We start from the raw sequence: 18,385 nt of genomic DNA, 5'->3' as shown, positions 1-18,385 counted from the left end.
CATTTATAAGTTGTTTTCTTCAAGAATCAATGGGTAAATATCATACATTTATGAGTGGAATGTAGCAACTATGGATTGCCCCTTTATTTCAACATTTTGCTACATCATTTTTTATTTGACTTTAAGTTGGTATGTTTTTCACTATATCCAGTGTAAGAATATTGTTCTTTCTCAAAGCACTCACTAGGGTAAACCTTGTGGTCCTTTACTTGATCAATAATTAAGTAATAACATTGCTCTTTCTCTCAACCTCTCTCTCTCTCTCTCTCTCTCTCTCTGTCTCTCTCTGTCTCTGTCTCTCTGTCTCCCTCCCAGATGGATCATGACCCACGGAACCCAGCCTACATCGCTACTCAAGGCCCTCTTCCCTCCACGGTGGCTGATTTCTGGCAGGTACAGTCCTCTCTTTCATAAAATCAATATCTTCTCCAGACTTAAACAACAAGGGAACAGTGTTATTAGAAGTGTAAGTCAAACTGGAGACAAGTGCTTTTTGTAATCCCACCATGGCCTCCATATATACCACTACACAATCTACTTGCAAATGATAATCAAATATTGCTGCACATTTTATGTATACAGATATGCCTGGTTGTGTCACACTATAGGAGAGAAAGGGAGGCTGTCTTGAATTATATTAGATGATTTTATGTAATTGATAAGGTGCATGATAATGGGAGAATTCCGAGGATGGAATTGTTCAGGCCGCATTCCAAATGGCACCCTATTCCATATAGTGCACTACTTTTTTCACCAGGGTGCATAGTGCTCTGGCCAAAAGTAGAGCACTATGTAGGGAATAGGGTGCCATTTAGGATGCAATCCTCTGTCACCCGTGTGCTACTTGTAGGCACTACTTTTTTCACCAGGGTGCATAGTGCTCTGGCCAAAAGTAGAGCACTATGTAGGGAATAGGGTGCCATTTAGGATGCAACCGTGTGCTACATGAATTTTGTTACTGAGTGGATGGAATGTCTGGCCCAACATGACAACCAGAGTATGGGCCTCGGCCTGGGCCCCCTCTCTGCCTAATCCCTGTTTGGCTCTGAACAAACTCTGAGAGGGGGGGTGGAGGCTCTCTCTCCTCTCTTCTCCCTAATCTTCTCCCTCCTGTCTTAGTAAATTATACTTTTTTTAAAGTGCATTTTACATGGGTCACAACACACTCTACATCATTAAACTATATTAGAACTTTGTCAAGTGTGCTAAACTTTGTTCAATGTGCTAAACATTAGCAAATGCTCTTGGTAACTGTGAAATCATGAGCCATGGGTAAGAGAGCCAGCCCCCTGGTCATCTGATGAGTGTAACAATAATGTTTTATTAGCTTCATTAACCAGGCTGCTGTCTTTCTATCCTGCCAATGGCTCTCTAGAGCCTACCTACCTTCTGACCAGCGCCATCTAGAATGTATGTTAGCGAGAAAAATTCCCCCTAAACAGACACTCCTAGTTCTGGAAGGACACAATAGGGACAATAGTGTATTTATTTGTTAAGGGACAAATACAATTAAAACATTGATACATTGAATCGTCGATATGCTTTAGCTTGCGCTGATTTGCACCATCAGCCCCCCCCCCCCCCTACATATGAAGCTGTTAGTTTTTTAACCTAACTGTTTTACTATTGTTAAAGTTTACAAAAATACTTTTTAAGAATTTCACAGCGACAGCTAACAGTGTTTTCCCCAAGTATGGAAAGTAGATTGTACTGTAATTTAGATGCAGATGATTCAATAAGAAGGAATGGATGATAATTCATAATTTTAATCAAGCATTTTTTCCATATTCCTGTTTGTCATGTTTTGTCTTTTCCCTCTAATACTAGTAAATGGGCTCATACATAAACGTTTGAAGTGTATGTGGGAGCGTCTCAATAGAATAGCGTGAGGGTGCATGTCACGAGGCAATTACCGGGTGTTGCCTTGTGACAAAATGGCCGTTCTCTGTCTTTTGTGTGCAGATGGTTTGGGAGAATGGCTGTGTGGTCATTGTCATGCTGACGCCCCTCACTGAGAGTGGAGTCAAACAGTGCTACCACTACTGGCCTGACGAGGGGTCCAACCTCTACCACATCTACGAGGTACCAGGCCTGGTTATCCAATGTCTGATGTTCGCTCAAAATGATTTTTTTTTTGTTTTTCTAGTCTTATCTATTGTTATTGCTCTAAATCGGAAATATGGTTATAGTCGTTTTTATTTTAAAATTCATGTGTAATTTCAACATAATTTGGTTGCAAATGTACTCAGTTTTAATTGCATTCAACTGTTTACTTATATACTGTAAAAGCACAGTCAGTAATACCCGTTTTCTAACTTTTCTGTAAGGTGCACAGTGCACTGCATATTTAAAATCAAGTGCACATGTTTTACTGTGTATTCACGGATAACTTACAATAGAATAAGAATGAGAACTCATTATATTTATATGACTCTGACATAACTTCCTCTATAGGTGAACCTGGTGTCGGAGCACATCTGGTGTGATGACTTCTTGGTTCGTAGTTTCTACCTAAAGAACATGCAGACCAACGAGACTCGCACCGTCACACAGTTCCACTTCCTTACCTGGCTCAACCAGAATGTCCCTGAGTCCAGTCGGACACTCCTGGACTTCCGCAGGTAGGACTTCCTAGAGTCAGGGCTCCACAGGGCTGTCCTCACCACTATCTACAGTTGTAAAAATCTGCAAACTTTCAAAAAAATCCCAGGTTTTCCAGAAATCCTGATCGGAAGATTCCTCGGAAAACATGGATTTCTAGAAAATCTGGGAAAGTTACTAGACTTTTGCAACCCTATTGCTGTCAGATTGATATGGTAACAATAAGGTATTTTGTGGGATTAAACCTTTAGTTTCCTTCTTTTCCTCTGACTTTATGTGCCAGTCTTCAGTCTTCTTAAGATATACTATGACTCAGTAAATCTCTTTATTGCTAACCTTGCTGCTCTCTTAGGCCCACTGAGGAATTTTTCAAATAACAGGACAAGTCTGAGTACTGTGATGTTATATATCCTGGTGTTATTGTATTTGTGCTGCACACTTATGAGGTTAGATCTTCCGGGAAAGAGCAGGGCCAGAATATGTGGTGAAACACATCATACTGCCATCAAGCCACCAACTGTGGTCAGTGTAGGCATTTATCATGGGGTGAGGGAATGGTGAGGAGAAATACTAGGATTAAAAATGTGTTCTCGCTCAATTTCTTATCACATGCTATTGCAGTAACACTTGAATCTGAATCTTAGTTTGTGGTTTCGACAGCAATTATCACACTTGAGGGTTCGAGATCATAAACTGCGAGCTAATTCCTCTCTCTGTATGCCGCCATGTATTTAATGAACAAGTCTTACTTCTGATCGTGCAGCACTTTCTTTTATTTCTCAGTTTCATAGCTACCTACCTGTTTTGGTTTGTTTTCTTCCTTGTGTTATTTTGCCAGCTAATTAGCGGTTGCCAGTGTCATTTTTGTGATGTTGCAGCTAGTAATATGAGCCCAGTTGCATAGTCACAAAAGTGATCATTGGAAACTGTGACTCTGCAACCAGGGGCCTTGCGGAATCTCCCTGCTCCTCCTCTCTCTCCTCAGCCTCTCTTCCTCTCTCTAATGACCTCTCACCTTTTGCTTGCTCATGATTTGCTTGACTTCCTCTGAATGATACTCTATACGTTTAACTTATTTAAGGATCACCTCCCTCCTTTGAATTCCCCCACTTCCCCCCAACCCCCCATTGGTGATCTGCTGTTGTTCCTAAGGTAATTTGGTTCATGGTGGGTTTGGTACTTCTGAATTGTGAATTGGTTTTTCGGTTTGTTGCGTAACATTTTCTGTCAATTTACTTTTGATCGATGAAGGAATACTATTAATTTAAATCCAGTTTCTTAAAGAGATAAACATTGGGGAATATAGTGAGAGCTTGAAATAAATCCCTAGGCATAAGTATTCAGTGTCCTGCCTAACATACAGTAATTGTATACAGTTGAAGTCGAAAGTTTACATACACTTAGGTTAGAGTCATTAAAACTCGTTTTTTCAACCACTCCACAAATTTCTTGTTAACAAACTATAGTTTTGGCAAGTTGGTTAGGCCATCTACTTTGTGCAAGACACAAGTCATTTTTCCAAAAATTGTTTACAGACAGATTATTTCACTTATAATTCACTGTATCACAATTCCAGTGGGTCAGAAGTTTACATACACTATGTTGACTGTGCCTTTAAACAGCTTGGAAATTCCAGAAAATGCCTTTAGAAGCTTCTGATAGGCTACTTGACATAATTTGAGTCAATTGGAGGTGTACCTGTGGGTGTATTTCAATGCCTACCTTCAAACTCAGTGCCTCTTTGCTTGACATCATGGGAAAATCAAAAGAAATCAGCCAAGACCTCAGAAAAAAAATTGTAGACCTCCACAAGTCTGGTTCATCCTTGGGAGCAATTTCCAAATGCCTGAAGGTACCACGTTCATCTGTACAAACAATAGTATGCAAGTATAAACAAAACACCATGGGACCACGCAGCTGTTATACCGATCAGGAAGGAGACGTGTTCTGTCTCCTAGAGATGAACGTACTTTGGTGCGAAAAGTACAAATCAATCCCAGAACAACAGCAAAGGACCTTGTGAAGATGCTGGAGGAAACAGGTACAAAAGTATCTATATCCACAGTAAAACGAGTCCCATATCGGCATAACCTGAAAGGCCACTCAGCAAGGAAGAAGCCACTGCTCCAAAACCGCCATAAAAAAGCCAGATTGCGGTTTGCAACTGCACATGGGGACAAATATCGTACTTTTTGGTGAAATGTCCTCTGATGAAACAAAAATAAAACAGTTTGGCCATAAAGACCATTGTTATGTTTGAAGGAAAAAGGGGGAGGCTAGCCGAAGAACACCATTCCAACCGTGAAGCACAGGGGTGGCAGCATAATTTTGTGGGGGTGCTTTGCTGTAGAGGGACTGGTGCACTTCAGAAAATAGATGGCATCATGAGAGTAGAAAATTATGTGGATATATTGAAGCAACATCTCAAGGCATCAGTCAGGAAATTAATGCTTGGTTGCAAATGGGTCTTCCAAATGGACAATGACCCCAAGTATACTTCCAAAGGTGTGGCAAAATGGCTTAAGGACAACAAAGTCAAGGTATTGGAGTGGCCATCACAAAGCCCTGACATCAATCGTATAGAAAATGTGTGGGCAGAACTGAAAAAGCTTGTGCGAGCAAGGAGGCCTACAAACCTGACTCAGTTACACCAGCTCTGTCAGGAGGAATGGGCCAAAATTCACCCAACTTATTGTGGGAAGCTTGTGGAAGGCTAAACGTTTGACCTAAGTTAAACAATTTAAACGCAATGCTACCAAATACTAATTGAGTGTATGTAAACGTCTGACCCACTGGGGAATGTGATGAAAGAAATAAAAGCTGAAATAAATCATTCTCTCTACTATTATTCTGACATTTCAGATTCTTAAAATAAAATGGTGATCCTAACTGACCTAAGGCAGGGAATTTTTACTAGGATTAAATGTTTAAATTTATTTTCGGCTAAGGTGTATGTAAACTTCCGATTTCAACTGTAAGTACTGTAGTAGGGTTGAATATTTTCCTGATATTTTACAAATGTTACAACCTGAAAGTAAATCACTTTTCTCTCGGGTAAATCGGTATTTCCCGCCAAAACGGGAAGTGTCATTCAAAAGAATTATAGAGCATACAAATATGTCTGGATTTGATTAGAGCTTTGATCAGGATGAAAAAATTAAACCCTGATGCTACCTGAGCCTGATGAGTCATGTATTAAATAAAAATTGTATGATCCCTAGATAAATGACATTTAATGAGCCCAAGCCTAAAAAAGCCCAAATGATTGTGCCATTGTCCAATACATATAACCTATGATATAGGCTACTGCACATTACGCACAACAGAAAAACATAACAGCCCATAGATGTAGCTAGCTACAGTATATGAGCTCTTGGGTAAATAAATTAAACTAGCTCCAGTAGGCTAATCATTTTGAGTGTGAACTGTATTACCCTACTGTATTGTATTATACTGTATTATATGGGCTGGAATTACGCACATCATTCAAGCCATGATAAAGCAGAAGAGAACATGCAAATGTGGTGCAGCAAATGCGGTCTACAAAGTTACAAGTATAAGCTAGTGAATTTGATTTTAATTTTGAAATATAATAGAGCCTATTTGTATAATTAGTAGGCTGACGCATATATACCTTTCATAATATTTCCCATAATGTTATTAGCCTACCTCCTCTTTCTCTCTCTATTGTTGCTTCATTCCTTCCTCTCTTTCAACGGTTAAATGAAACAAGTTTTGTTGTACTTATCTTCATCATTCTAATGACATGCTTCAATAATATAGGACTTGAATTAGATGCAGAAGGCTTTCACTTCTCTTCATGAAGATTGAATGATTATCGGTCTGAATAAATAACTGCTTTAGCCTACCACCATCCCTCATTCCCTCTTCTTTCAAACTACCTGTGAGTTCTATTAGCTTCTGTATTTAACATTTAGCAAACAAGAGCTTGCATCCCTCTTCAAATAGTCTATTGGTATAAGAAATGCCCAAAAGATTATGTCCAGCAAGCTATTCTAGTCTAGCTTTTCCTGCATGGGACTCCAAGAGCTAAGTAGCGTTTTTTTAAGGAGAGGCCATTGAAGCACTGCGGCAAGAGACAGAGGCTATAAGTTAGAAGCTTATGATGCATAACCCATCATTCATTAACTAAATATAAGGCTAATACTGCATTGAATGTATTACTTGAAAGAGGGAAGCTAGGACATCTATATATAAGGCTATATACAGTGCCTTGCGAAAGTATTCGGCCCCCTTGAACTTTGCGACCTTTTGCCACATTTCAGGCTTCAAACATAAAGATATAAAACTGTATTTTTTTGTGAAGAATAAACAACAAGTGGGACACAATCATGAAATGGAACGACATTTATTGGATATTTCAAACTTTTTTAACAAATCAAAAACTGAAAAATTGGGCGTGCAAAATTATTCAGCCCCCTTAAGTTTGTAGCGCCACCTTTTGCTGCGATTACAGCTGTAAGTCGCTTGGGGTATGTCTCTATCAGTTTTGCACATCGAGAGACTGACATTTTTTCCCATTCCTCCTTGCAAAACAGTTCGAGCTCAGTGAGGTTGGATGGAGAGCATTTGTGAACAGCAGTTTTCAGTTCTTTCCACAGATTCTCGATTGGATTCAGGTCTGGACTTTGACTTGGCCATTGTAACACCTGGATATGTTTATTTTTGAACCATTCCATTGTAGATTTTGCTTTATGTTTTGGATCATTGTCTTGTTGGAAGACAAATCTCCGTCCCAGTCTCAGGTCTTTTGCAGACTGCATCAGGTTTTCTTCCAGAATGGTCCTGTATTTGGCTCCATCCATTTTCCCAACAATTTTAACCATCTTCCCTGTCCCTGCTGAAGAAAAGCAGGCCCAAACCATGATGCTGCCACCACCATGTTTGACAGTGGGGATGGTGTGTTCAGCTGTGTTGCTTTTACGCCAAACATAATGTTTTGCATTGTTGCCAAAAAGTTCAATTTTGGTTTCATCTGACCAGAGCACCTTCTTCCACATGTTTGGTGTGTCTCCCAGGTGGCTTGTGGCAAACTTTAAACAACACTTTTTATGGATATCTTTAAGAAATGGCTTTCTTCTTGCCACTCTTCCATAAAGGCCAGATTTGTGCAATATATGACTGATTGTTGTCCTATGGACAGAGTCTCCCACCTCAGCTGTAGATCTTTGCAGTTCATCCAGAGTGATCATGGGCCTCTTGGCTGCATCTCTGATCAGTCTTCTCCTTGTATGAGCTGAAAGTTTAGAGGGGGCCAGGTCTTGGTAGATTTGCAGTGGTCTGATACTCCTTCCATTTCAATATTATCGCTTGCACAGTGCTCCTTGGGATGTTTAAAGCTTGGGAAATCTTTTTGTATCCAAATCCGGCTTTAAACTTCTTCACAACAGTATCTCGGACCTGCCTGGTGTGTTCCTTGTTCTTCATGATGTTCTCTGCGCTTTTAACGGACCTCTGAGACTATCACAGTGCAGGTGAATTTATACGGAGACTTGATTACACACAGGTGGATTGTATTTATCATCATTAGTCATTTAGGTCAACATTGGATCATTCAGAGATCCTCACTGAACTTCTGGAGAGAGTCTGCTGCACTGAAAGTAAAGGGGCTGAATAATTTTGCACGCCCAATTTTTCAGTTTTTGATTTGTTAAAAAAGTTTGAAATATCCAATAAATGTCGTTCCACTTCATGATTGTGTCCCACTTGTTGTTGATTCTTCACAAAAAAATACAGTTTTATATCTTTATGTTTGAAGCCTGAAATGTGGCAAAAGGTCGCAAAGTTCAAGGGGGCCGAATACTTTCGCAAGGCACTGTATCAATCTAGAACAGGATTAAACATTTTGGATGCAATTTGAATGGAGTTGATCGAGAGAGAGAAAGACTGCGAGAGAGTGCTCGCGCGTGCACTGATTTAAAGCAAGATATTCTAGTGACAGGCTGTTGTAAAACTCTGGAGCTGCAATTAAAAAACTAGATGACCCCAGAAAGCCAGATGAAGATGGGTAAATTAGACGTTCAGTCTTTATATTACTGTAGCATAGGCTATGTTGCAGCAAATGTAGGCCTACCTGTCACAAGAAAAACAGTTACCATGATGAGGAAATAGGTCTACATGCATTGTGAAGTGCGCTCCATACTGAGATGGGCTGTCTGTCCCCACCCTGAGCGTTGATTCATCATGCGGAGGCCGTAGAGAAGCCAGATTTAGACACTGCATATAATTTAACTGTTCCATTTCATGCCATGTTCATATAAATAATTTATTATAATTTACCGGTTTCTTGCAGTTATTTATCCTTGGAAAAGGGAGTGGTTTTGGGCAGTAAATTCTGGGTAAAGCTTGGTTACTGGGATTTCAACCCTATACATTCCACCCTACACTGTAGTATACATACAGATGGAAGTTGAATTCTTATTTAGTTCTAGAAGTTTCAGTAGATCATTAGCCTACTGCATGTACTTTTATGGGAGTGAGTGACCCCTTACCTCCACCACCCCCTTCCCCTTTAACATTTTAGTTATTGCGTTCCATGATGAAAAGATCTGGTCCAACATAATTCCCCCCCCCCCACAACAACAGCCAATTAACAATGTGAGGGCCGCTGTACGGTGCTGTTGGCAGGAGTGTGTCTTGCCACTGTATAATGTCTTTAATTGTACAAGGTTAATGCATGGTGGACAAGGGGCTGCATCTCAAAATGGCACCCTGGTCAAAAGTAGAGCACTAATGTGTCATTTGAGATGCAGATACCCAGCAGCCACCACACCTCATTACCACAATCCAATATATCACCACTGCAATGGCATATCTTCATTAAATAGGTCTTCATTAATTATGGTTGTGAAATGTGGATTTATATATTTTTTTATAGATTGAGAAGGGATGTATCTTTTCAAAGTCCACAGTATCATTATAATATTTAACCTTGATGTATACTTGTTCTAGTCTTCAGGGCCTTATTAATATGAAAAGTGTTGACCAATTAAAACCGATCATAATGGGAATAAAATTGGTTCAATCACTGGGTGTACTCATTTGATCTCATTTTGATGTTGTGATTTGACATACGGTTTATGATGCTTTATGTCTGTCTGTTCTGTTGCAGAAAGGTTAACAAGTGCTACCGGGGAAGGTCTTGTCCTATAATAGTCCACTGCAGGCAAGTATAAACAGTATTGTACCTCAGTAGAGGAAGTCAATTATGTAATCACAGAATGCCATATGTCTAAGGTGGGTCTTACATCTATGATTATAACACCCCTCTCTCTCAGAGTCATACTATTATGCATAGATCTATTATGCATAGATCTACTGTGTTTTCCTTTCATATATATGCTCCAAACCACAGTTCCCAAAAATAGATCAACCCTGAAACCTGAAATAAATGGTTGGAATATAGTTTATACACTGAACAAAAATATAAACACAAAATTAAAAGTGTTGGTCCCATGTTTCATGAGCTGAGATAAAAGATCCCAGAAATGTTCCATACGCACAAAAACATATTTCTCTCACATTTTGTGCACAAATTTGTTTACATCCCTGTTCGTGAGCATTTCTCCTTTGTCAAGATAATCCATCCACCTGACAGGTGTGGCATATCAGGAAGCTGTTTAAACAGCATGATCATTACACAGGTGCACCTTGTGCTGGGGACAATAAAAGGCCACTCTAATATGTGCAGTTTTGTAACGCAACACAATGCCACAGATGTCTCAAGTTTTGAGAGAGCATGCAATTGGAATGCTGACTGCAGGAATGTCCACCAGAGCTGTTGCCAGATAATTGTATGTTAATTTCTCTATAAGCCACTTCCAATGTCAATTTAGATCATTTGGCAGTACGTCCAACTGGCCTCAAACCGAAGACTACGTGTAACCACGGCAGCCCAGGACCTCCACATCCAGCTTCTTCACCTGCGGGATCGTCAAGGACCAGCCACCTGGACAGCTGATGAAACTGTGGGTTTGCACAACTGAAGAATTTCTGCACAAACTGTCAGGAACCGTCTCAGGGAAGCTCAGCTGCGTGCTCGTTGTCCTCACCAGGGTCTTGACCTGACTGCAGTTCGGCGTATTAACCGACTTCAGTGGGAAAATGCTCACCTTCATTGGCCACTGGCACGCTGGAGAAATGTGCTCTTCACGGATGAATCCTGGTTTTAACTGTAACGGGCACATGGCAGACAGCCTGTATGGCGTTGTGTGGGTGAGCAGATTGCTGATGTCAATGTTGTGAACAGTGTGCCTCATGGTGGTGGTAGGGTTATGGTATGGGCAGGCATAAGCTACAAACAACGAATACAATTGCATTTTATCATTGGCAATTTGAATGATGAGATACCGTGACAAGATCCTGAGGCCCATTGTCGTGTCATTTATCCACCTCCATCACCTCATGTTTCAGCGTGATAATACACGGCCCCATGTCGCAAGGATCAGTACACAATTCCAGGAAGCTGAAAATATCCCAGTTCTTCCATGGCCTGCATACTCAACAGACATGTCACCCATTGAGGATGCTCTGGATTGACGAGTACAACAGCGTGTTCCAGTTCCCGCTAATATCCAGCAACTTTGCACAGCCATTGACAACATTCTACAGGCCACAATCAACAGCCTGATCAACTCTATGCAAAGGAGATGTGTTGCGCTGCATGAGGCAATGGTAGTCACACCAGATACTGACTGGTTTTCTGATCCACGCCCTACCTTTTTTAAAGGTATCTGTGAACAGTCATGTGAAATCCATAGATTAGGGCCTAAATAAAGTATACGAGTTAACTGATTTCCTTATATGAACTGTAACTCAGTAAAATGTTTGATATTGTTGTATGTTGAGTTTATATTTTTGTTCAGTGTAGTTTAAAGCTTGTGTTTTCAGTTTTCATATAACCAATAGCACAAGCAACAACATTAGCATAGCTATAGCCTAGTAGACTATACAGAGGCACCTTGCAGATAAATCACAGGTCTCTATCTCAGTTCAGATCAGTTTAGCTCAGCTCTGAGTGGCTAGCCAGTCGAGGCCAGGCAGGCAAACAAACATCTTAAAATGTGTTTTCTGTGGCCCAGGGCTTTGTCCTCAGCCTTATCTTTGATCAGTTCATAATGACCCGTGCTAGGCGTTGCTAGGTATCGATACATACTGCAAACTGCAGACCTCAGATCCCAGACATAGATAGCAGTATTGCCCCGGAGTCCCTGTCTACGTTCCAAATGGCACCCTAGTCTATTCATAGTGGTACTATACCAGGCCCAAAAGTTCTGCACTACAAAGGGATAAGGGGGCATTTGAGAAGCACATCCTGTATACTGTAGCGGGATTGTGCCCAATTATCTCTGCCTAGTTTGTTCAGATACACAACGGTGTGTTTACTGTGTGTGTATCTACACGTCTCGTGCTTTTTTAAGGGGATTTGGTGTCTTTTCTTTTTCTTTTACAGCACCAACACCAGATTTAGAAATGAAAAGACATAGATTAAAATAGTACTGCATCTCTATTCATCAAACTAAATGTTCAGTTTACCCCCTATTTTTTCTACATGTACGGAGTGTTTTTGTTAGTTTTTCACCAGCAATTTTAATCAAATAAATGTACTCTTCTTTGCATCATATTGCAGCTTTGCCACTTTTGAGAATGGTTTACTATTCCTGTTATTATATTGAAACCCCAGAACAACCTTTTTATACAAAAATCATCATGGTTTGATGTCGTTCAGCCTCTCAAAATAGCGCTAGTAATTTTATATGCTTGGAATATTAAACCCTCCTCTATGTTGTCACTTGTTAAAAACAGCTCACATTTTTATAAGCTGATACAATATCAAACAACAAAAAATTGCATTCAAAATTAACAATTCATTTAGGGCTATAAGTAAAAATTGTTTTGACCAAAACGATAACACATTGAAATAGTCTTGTGTCTTTTAAGTCATGCCAATGACATCCCATCTCTCTCTCTGTCTTTCCTTCTCTCTCTCTGTCTCTCCTTCTCTCTCTCTGTCTCTCCTTCTCTCTCTCTGTCTCTCCTTCTCTCTCTCTGTCTCTCCTTCTCTCTCTCTGTCTCTCCTTCTCTCTCTGTCTCTCCTTCTCTCTCTCTCTTGCAGCAACGGCGCTGGGAGGAGTGGAACATACATTCTGATTGACATGGTTCTCAATAAGATGGCTAAAGGTGGGAGTCAGACAGCTTTTCTTTTCTCCTTACGCATGTTAAGCAGCATCGCCATGTCAACGTTAAAGCCATACTTTTTCAGCTGTCGGACTTTAAAAGCATTAGAGGGTGACTGGCTCGGGTGCAGCTTCCCTGAATTAATGATCGATGGGAGAGAAAAAAATATGGAGATATATATCAGTGTTCCTTTTCACATTGATGATTTCAGATGTAAATGTAGTTTAAGAATTCCTATTCTGGCAATTTATGTCAAGCAAATTGTAAATTTGTTCATGCAGATAAATTCATCCTGTTTATTGGAATTTAATGCCATTTCTTTTCAGCAAACAGTATACCTAATTGTGTTCATGTAGTCTCACATGCACATTTGTTGAAATGTGTTCTTCCATTCAAATTGAAAGCACCTTACACCAATTGCTTCAGTATGGCATTCACACACACGCACGCATTTGTTCTTGACCTATTCTCCCCTTGGTTTGTCGTGGTATTGTGTGTGTGTGTGTGTGTGTGTGTGTGTGTTCACCCATGCATTTACATTTGTGTGTATTAGGCATGTCAATCTCCTGACCGGTGCTGTGGCCCTGGCCTTAATGAAAGATCAAAGGCCAAAGCAGGCATCTTAGGCCTGCTGAGAGAGGCTTTTCCCAGGCTGTCACACTGTGAGGCAGCCCAAAGGCTTTTTTCTCTGTGCCGGGGAGGAATCTGGGCCCGGCCAGTTAGGGTTAGGGTCCTCTTTGTCTGTCTCCTGAGAAGCAGGAGGCCCAGGTTCCCTCAGCCTGATCAAAGACCTGTATGCCCTTGGACACAAAATCACTCTCCTCTCTTTTTTTTTTACCCTCTTTACCTTTCTCCCAAGGAATGAATTGTAAATTCGGAGGCTGAGAATTATGCCTTTTTTTTTTTACTTACTACCAAAGCCTCTTCTTTTTTTCTCCTGCTGTAGTGTTCGCTCTAACTTAAGAATCGGCAGCACAAGTGCAGGAGCTTTCAGCCCGGGGTCCAGCTGCTAGCCACAGCTCTGTCTCTTTCAGCCCGGGGTCCAGCTGCTAGCCACGGCTCTGTCTCTTTCACAACTCCCATAAGGACTTGGGGCTTTCTCTTGTTTCTTCTCAGAGCTCCCCTCCTTGAAGGGAATCTTGCGAGGGAAACTCAAATGAGCCATTTATACTGTTCCTCCACAGTCTGGTTTATTACAACCAGCACAATAGCCTGGCTGTTGAGTCCTAGAAAATGAAGAACTTATCAGTGTGGTGCTCGTAGAACTGTGCAAGCGCCATTCTTGGGTGGGAGGAATAGACTTGAGTTACTCTATTGTAACTGTAGAGTAAAAACTGTCATTGAAAGAGAATGGCTTGAATAAGCTATTCTTGCTTATTCATTTTTTGATTTGTAAAACAAAAAAGTTTGCCCTTTTGATACACAGGAAAGATTTTCTGAGGAAAGTGTGGGAGTGGTTGATGTAGTTAGCTTTTTCTTTTTCCATTTTCCTCACCACTCCTCATTAATGTAATTTTGTTGTGTTTGTCTCCCTCGTTCTGTTACTTATTTATTTTCTCCAAAGGTTTCACAGTAGGCCTTCAGCGCCAGACAGGCGATCATGTAGTCTGCCCCCAACTCAAGGGCCTCAGATAGCCGTCTTCTTTGTGATCACAGCCGTGTTTGGTCGACAGGGGAGCATAGAGCAGTGCCAACTGGGCATTGGGTCTGAGGGCAGGGCCAGCTGCCAGGCTGACTGGGCGCTGGTGCTGCAGGGACAGGGAAGAGAGCGTTCTCCACTCTGCTTGCCCAGTATCCAACACATCTAGCTATTCACCTGGGTGGTAGCTTGCCAAGTAGGCAGGCAGAAATACAGACAGGCAAATCGGCAGGCAGACAGACACTCACCATCCCTCGCTGCCTGAGACTACGACAGCCTATGGGGCACCTTGGTTAGCTCACAAAGCAACAGGGGGGACAGGGCTTTGGTCAAAACTAATTCTTATTTGAAGTGTTTATTTTATTTTATCCTAAAATAATCCCTCTGATTCCTTTATCTTACATTTTGTGGTTTTACAAATACCTTTGCAAACATTCTCTTTCCCCACCCTCTCATTTTCATCTAGGCAACTAAAACAATCGGAGCCTTGTTTGTAGCATCTGTGTGGATATGGGATGAATGTAATCATTTTCAGTCGCTGTATGGCGGAGGTTCCAAAGGGAGCGAGTAAAAAGGAGATTGACAGACGCTGCCTGGATTATCTCCTGGCTTTGAACTCTGTCCAATTTGTTGTTGGTGTTGTGTTGCAGGTGCTAAGGAGATTGATATTGCTGCCACCCTAGAGCACTTGAGGGATCAGCGGCCAGCTATGGTCCAGACAAAGGTAATGTCCTCACCTCTGCTGGGAACTCTAATGGACTGTGATTTCTGAAAGGAGATGGAGGGAGGGTATGAAATGGGCTAGCTAGTTAGCGGTGCGCACTAGTAGCGGTCACATTTTCAAAGCCTTTGATTTAGTGCAGTGCTAGGTTTGTAGTGGGTGTATGGTGCTTCCCAAATAATTTTACAGAGAGAGAGAAAACTGGCAGGCTCAGTTAGTTGTCTTTCGATAGGTAACACAGGTCCACTCTGTGTCCTCAAGAAATGTGGAGCTTTTATGTCTGTTTCATGAGGCAGAGCTCTCTCTCCAGAGTATCAGCTCAAATGAGACCCAAGTTATTCCCCAACACTAAACACAAAGAATTAACAATATGTGTTCTGGTCAGACAATCGACAGCCAGTTTGGAAACATCAATCATAGTGTGGATTCCCTGAGAATTATTAGATTGGTCCAGCAGTCACATCGATCCATTCTTTATTAAACCATGTATCCTCAATGAGTGACTCATCTTTTCACTATTATTGGTGATGAGAAAATGTTTTATTAGTATAAGTCTTGCTTTCTTCAATATCGTATAAGCCTATTGTATATAGTTTGATTTCATTAGTTAAGGGTTCTACATACATTGTAAATGTTTGTCATTTGTTTCGTTAGTAAGCGCTACAGTTGTACTCCCCCTAGTGCTTTCTTATTGAATAACTTCTGTATCAAGTGACCAATCGCAGTGAAGTCATTGTTTTCTAGATTTCTTTCACATGATTCTCTATAGCTCTATAGCTGCTTTGTAAGTCTGATCTGTGTCTATTTCTGTATTGCAATTCATCTGGAAAGAACATTGGCATTAACTCTACAATGACTCTCTCCCCTCACTCTCTCCCCCTCCCCCACTCTCTCGCTCTCCCCCTTCCTCTATCTCTCTCTCCTCCCTCTCTTACTCCACCTCAGGAGCAGTTTGAGTTTGCATTGACAGCTGTTGCGGAGGAGGTGAACGCCATACTCAAAGCTCTTCCACAGTGAGAGGTTTACCCACTACCAAGCCTCAGCAGATCTCCCCAGGGACCTCCCTCCTGTTCTCCTTCTCTCGCCCACGCTTTCTTTCCCCCACTCCTTCTCTCCACCTCTCTGTCTTTGTGGATGTTGTGCGAGAGAGCATGACCTGATCTTAGTCGTGTATAATAAAAAAAACATCTATTGTGAACCTATGGAGCTTGTTTCCAAACAGACAATTTAGTGCATCAAGACTTTTACTGATTGAAAAACATGTTTATCTGTTAAATTACTAGAATATATCAATGACAGAAATATTGTTTTTGTGTGTGTGTAAATTATTATCTTGGTCACAACATCTGTATCATATGGCATATTTAAGTTGAATATTTGTTTTTACTTTGATCCTATTATGCGGTGTACTAAATCATACCATGTAATGTGTATTAAAAAAAATTTAAAATTAAAACTGGTTAATTAGGTCAAGTGAACACTGATAACAATGATGCTGATGTTAATTCTAGTTACCATAGTGATAATTACACCAAGCAATATGTGTTTCTTCAGCTTGTCCAGACCTGGACAAATAATTGTATGTTGTGGACAACGATTGTGAGTAAACTTAACTAATGTCAGTAAACTAAACTAGCTAATGCCTGCCTCAAGTAAAGCAGTTCTATGAATTGGTGTACTGTATGTACAATGAAAACGATATTGTCATTTTGTAAATAAAGCAGTTCATTTAATCTAGGGTCTGGATTCAATCCGTATCGCCAAAGTATCACAGAAGATCTGGGTTCAAATGTGAAGGTCATTTCTAATTTAGTCGACATATCCAGCGTTTACCGTTAATGCAGTTTTACCGTGAATGCAGCCTCCGCAACCGCGGGAACATTGCCTTTCATTTTCAATCATGCTATAAAGTGGATCATCGGTGCTACGGATTGAATAAAGCCCTAGATGTACATGTAGCATCAATGGCTTAAGTGTGAATATAAGCTGCCACTGGATGTCCCTGTGTCTTATTAACAACTGAGTCCATATCTGCGTTCCAAATGGCAACCCTTTCCTTATATACAATAGATAACTTATTTTGACCAGAGCTCTGGTCAAAACAAGTGCACTATGTAGGGAAAAGGTTGCCATTTTGGATGCTGACCAGGCAGGTTTGTCTGCACTACAGGAGTACTGTCAGCTAAATAATAATAATATATGCCATTTAGCAGACGCTTGTATCCTGTACAGTCACGCGGGCCTACAGCTCTACCCCAACACTTTCTGCTTTGACTAGACTCATGCCATTAGATCACAAAATCTTGGGTCAAGCTTTCATGTTTGTCCACTGGATTCTGTTTTTTGTACACCCACTATTTTCTGAATTGCAGATGATATGACCTGTTTTTTTTGCATACACTCGCACATGGCTTTTTGAAACTATTATTCCCCAAATGTATCTCCTTCAGCCTCAAAATATATCATGTCACCATGAAGAAAGCCAAGGATATGATTTACTATTTACTTTGACAAGCCAAGGATATATAATCATGCCATTTGAGACATTCATTTCTGAAGAATAGTAGTGCAAGTACAGAGGGGAAGATAGTGGATTGTTATATTACATATTGGCATAAACTTATTTTACCTATCACGGCTGTGCTTCCAAAATGGCACCTGATTCTCTTTCTATTACACTTCTTTTCCTTTGGTCCCTGGTCAAAAGTAGTGCACTATAAAGGGAATAGGGTGCCATTTGGAAGACATTCAGAGTTAAAGCGGGCCATGTTATGTGTCCCATACTGTAACCACTGCAAAAAGCTTTCAACTAATTTATTGCAAGAGATGGCTGGTTTGACCATTAATTTGTATATATATGATTATTAAAAAAACAACAGAAAATATTTTGTTCTATCAGTGAAGATAAACTATTGTGAATAAAGTCCCATTATTGATGGCGTGTTGTATTGCAACCTTGTACTCCCAGATGTTGTTCTTTCCACCACTATCTGCTGGGCAGTACGTATTTCTTTTTTGCATTGTCTGATTAGGCAAGGAACCTCTATAAAGACCTGATCCTATTTCCCAATACCTATAAAATGGTCTCAAAGAATCCTTAGTTTCTTTCTAAAATTCTAAGTTTCCTTCTGGTTCAAAGGTTCTTTCTTCTTTGCCAGAGTGTCTGAATGGCTGGGTGCTATTCTGATCTCCAATCTGCATGGTGATTCACATGGCTTGGCAGCTTC

At 40.6% G+C, this 18,385-nt stretch overlaps 1 protein-coding gene across 1 annotated transcript in view; it reads left to right on the top strand.

Annotated features, from left to right (window-relative positions):
* Positions 1 to 18,112, top strand: part of LOC110508770 (receptor-type tyrosine-protein phosphatase N2) — a 147,652-nt gene extending 129,540 nt beyond the window's left edge. Inside the window, exons 19-25 of the mRNA XM_021589572.3 lie at positions 316 to 393; positions 1,963 to 2,082; positions 2,455 to 2,621; positions 9,734 to 9,787; positions 12,737 to 12,801; positions 15,088 to 15,161; positions 16,104 to 18,112. Coding sequence (XP_021445247.1) covers positions 316 to 393; positions 1,963 to 2,082; positions 2,455 to 2,621; positions 9,734 to 9,787; positions 12,737 to 12,801; positions 15,088 to 15,161; positions 16,104 to 16,175 — 630 coding nt within the window. The 3' untranslated portion in view covers positions 16,176 to 18,112. The remainder of the gene's footprint in view (positions 1 to 315; positions 394 to 1,962; positions 2,083 to 2,454; positions 2,622 to 9,733; positions 9,788 to 12,736; positions 12,802 to 15,087; positions 15,162 to 16,103) is intronic.
* Positions 18,113 to 18,385: the final 273 nt, after the last annotated feature.

The sequence above is a fragment of the Oncorhynchus mykiss genome, chromosome 28, assembly GCF_057628025.1.
Source record: "Oncorhynchus mykiss isolate SJ-2025 chromosome 28, ASM5762802v1, whole genome shotgun sequence".
Classification (NCBI taxonomy): Eukaryota; Metazoa; Chordata; class Actinopteri; order Salmoniformes; family Salmonidae; genus Oncorhynchus; species Oncorhynchus mykiss.
This window is presented reverse-complemented; position numbering and strand designations above follow the sequence as displayed.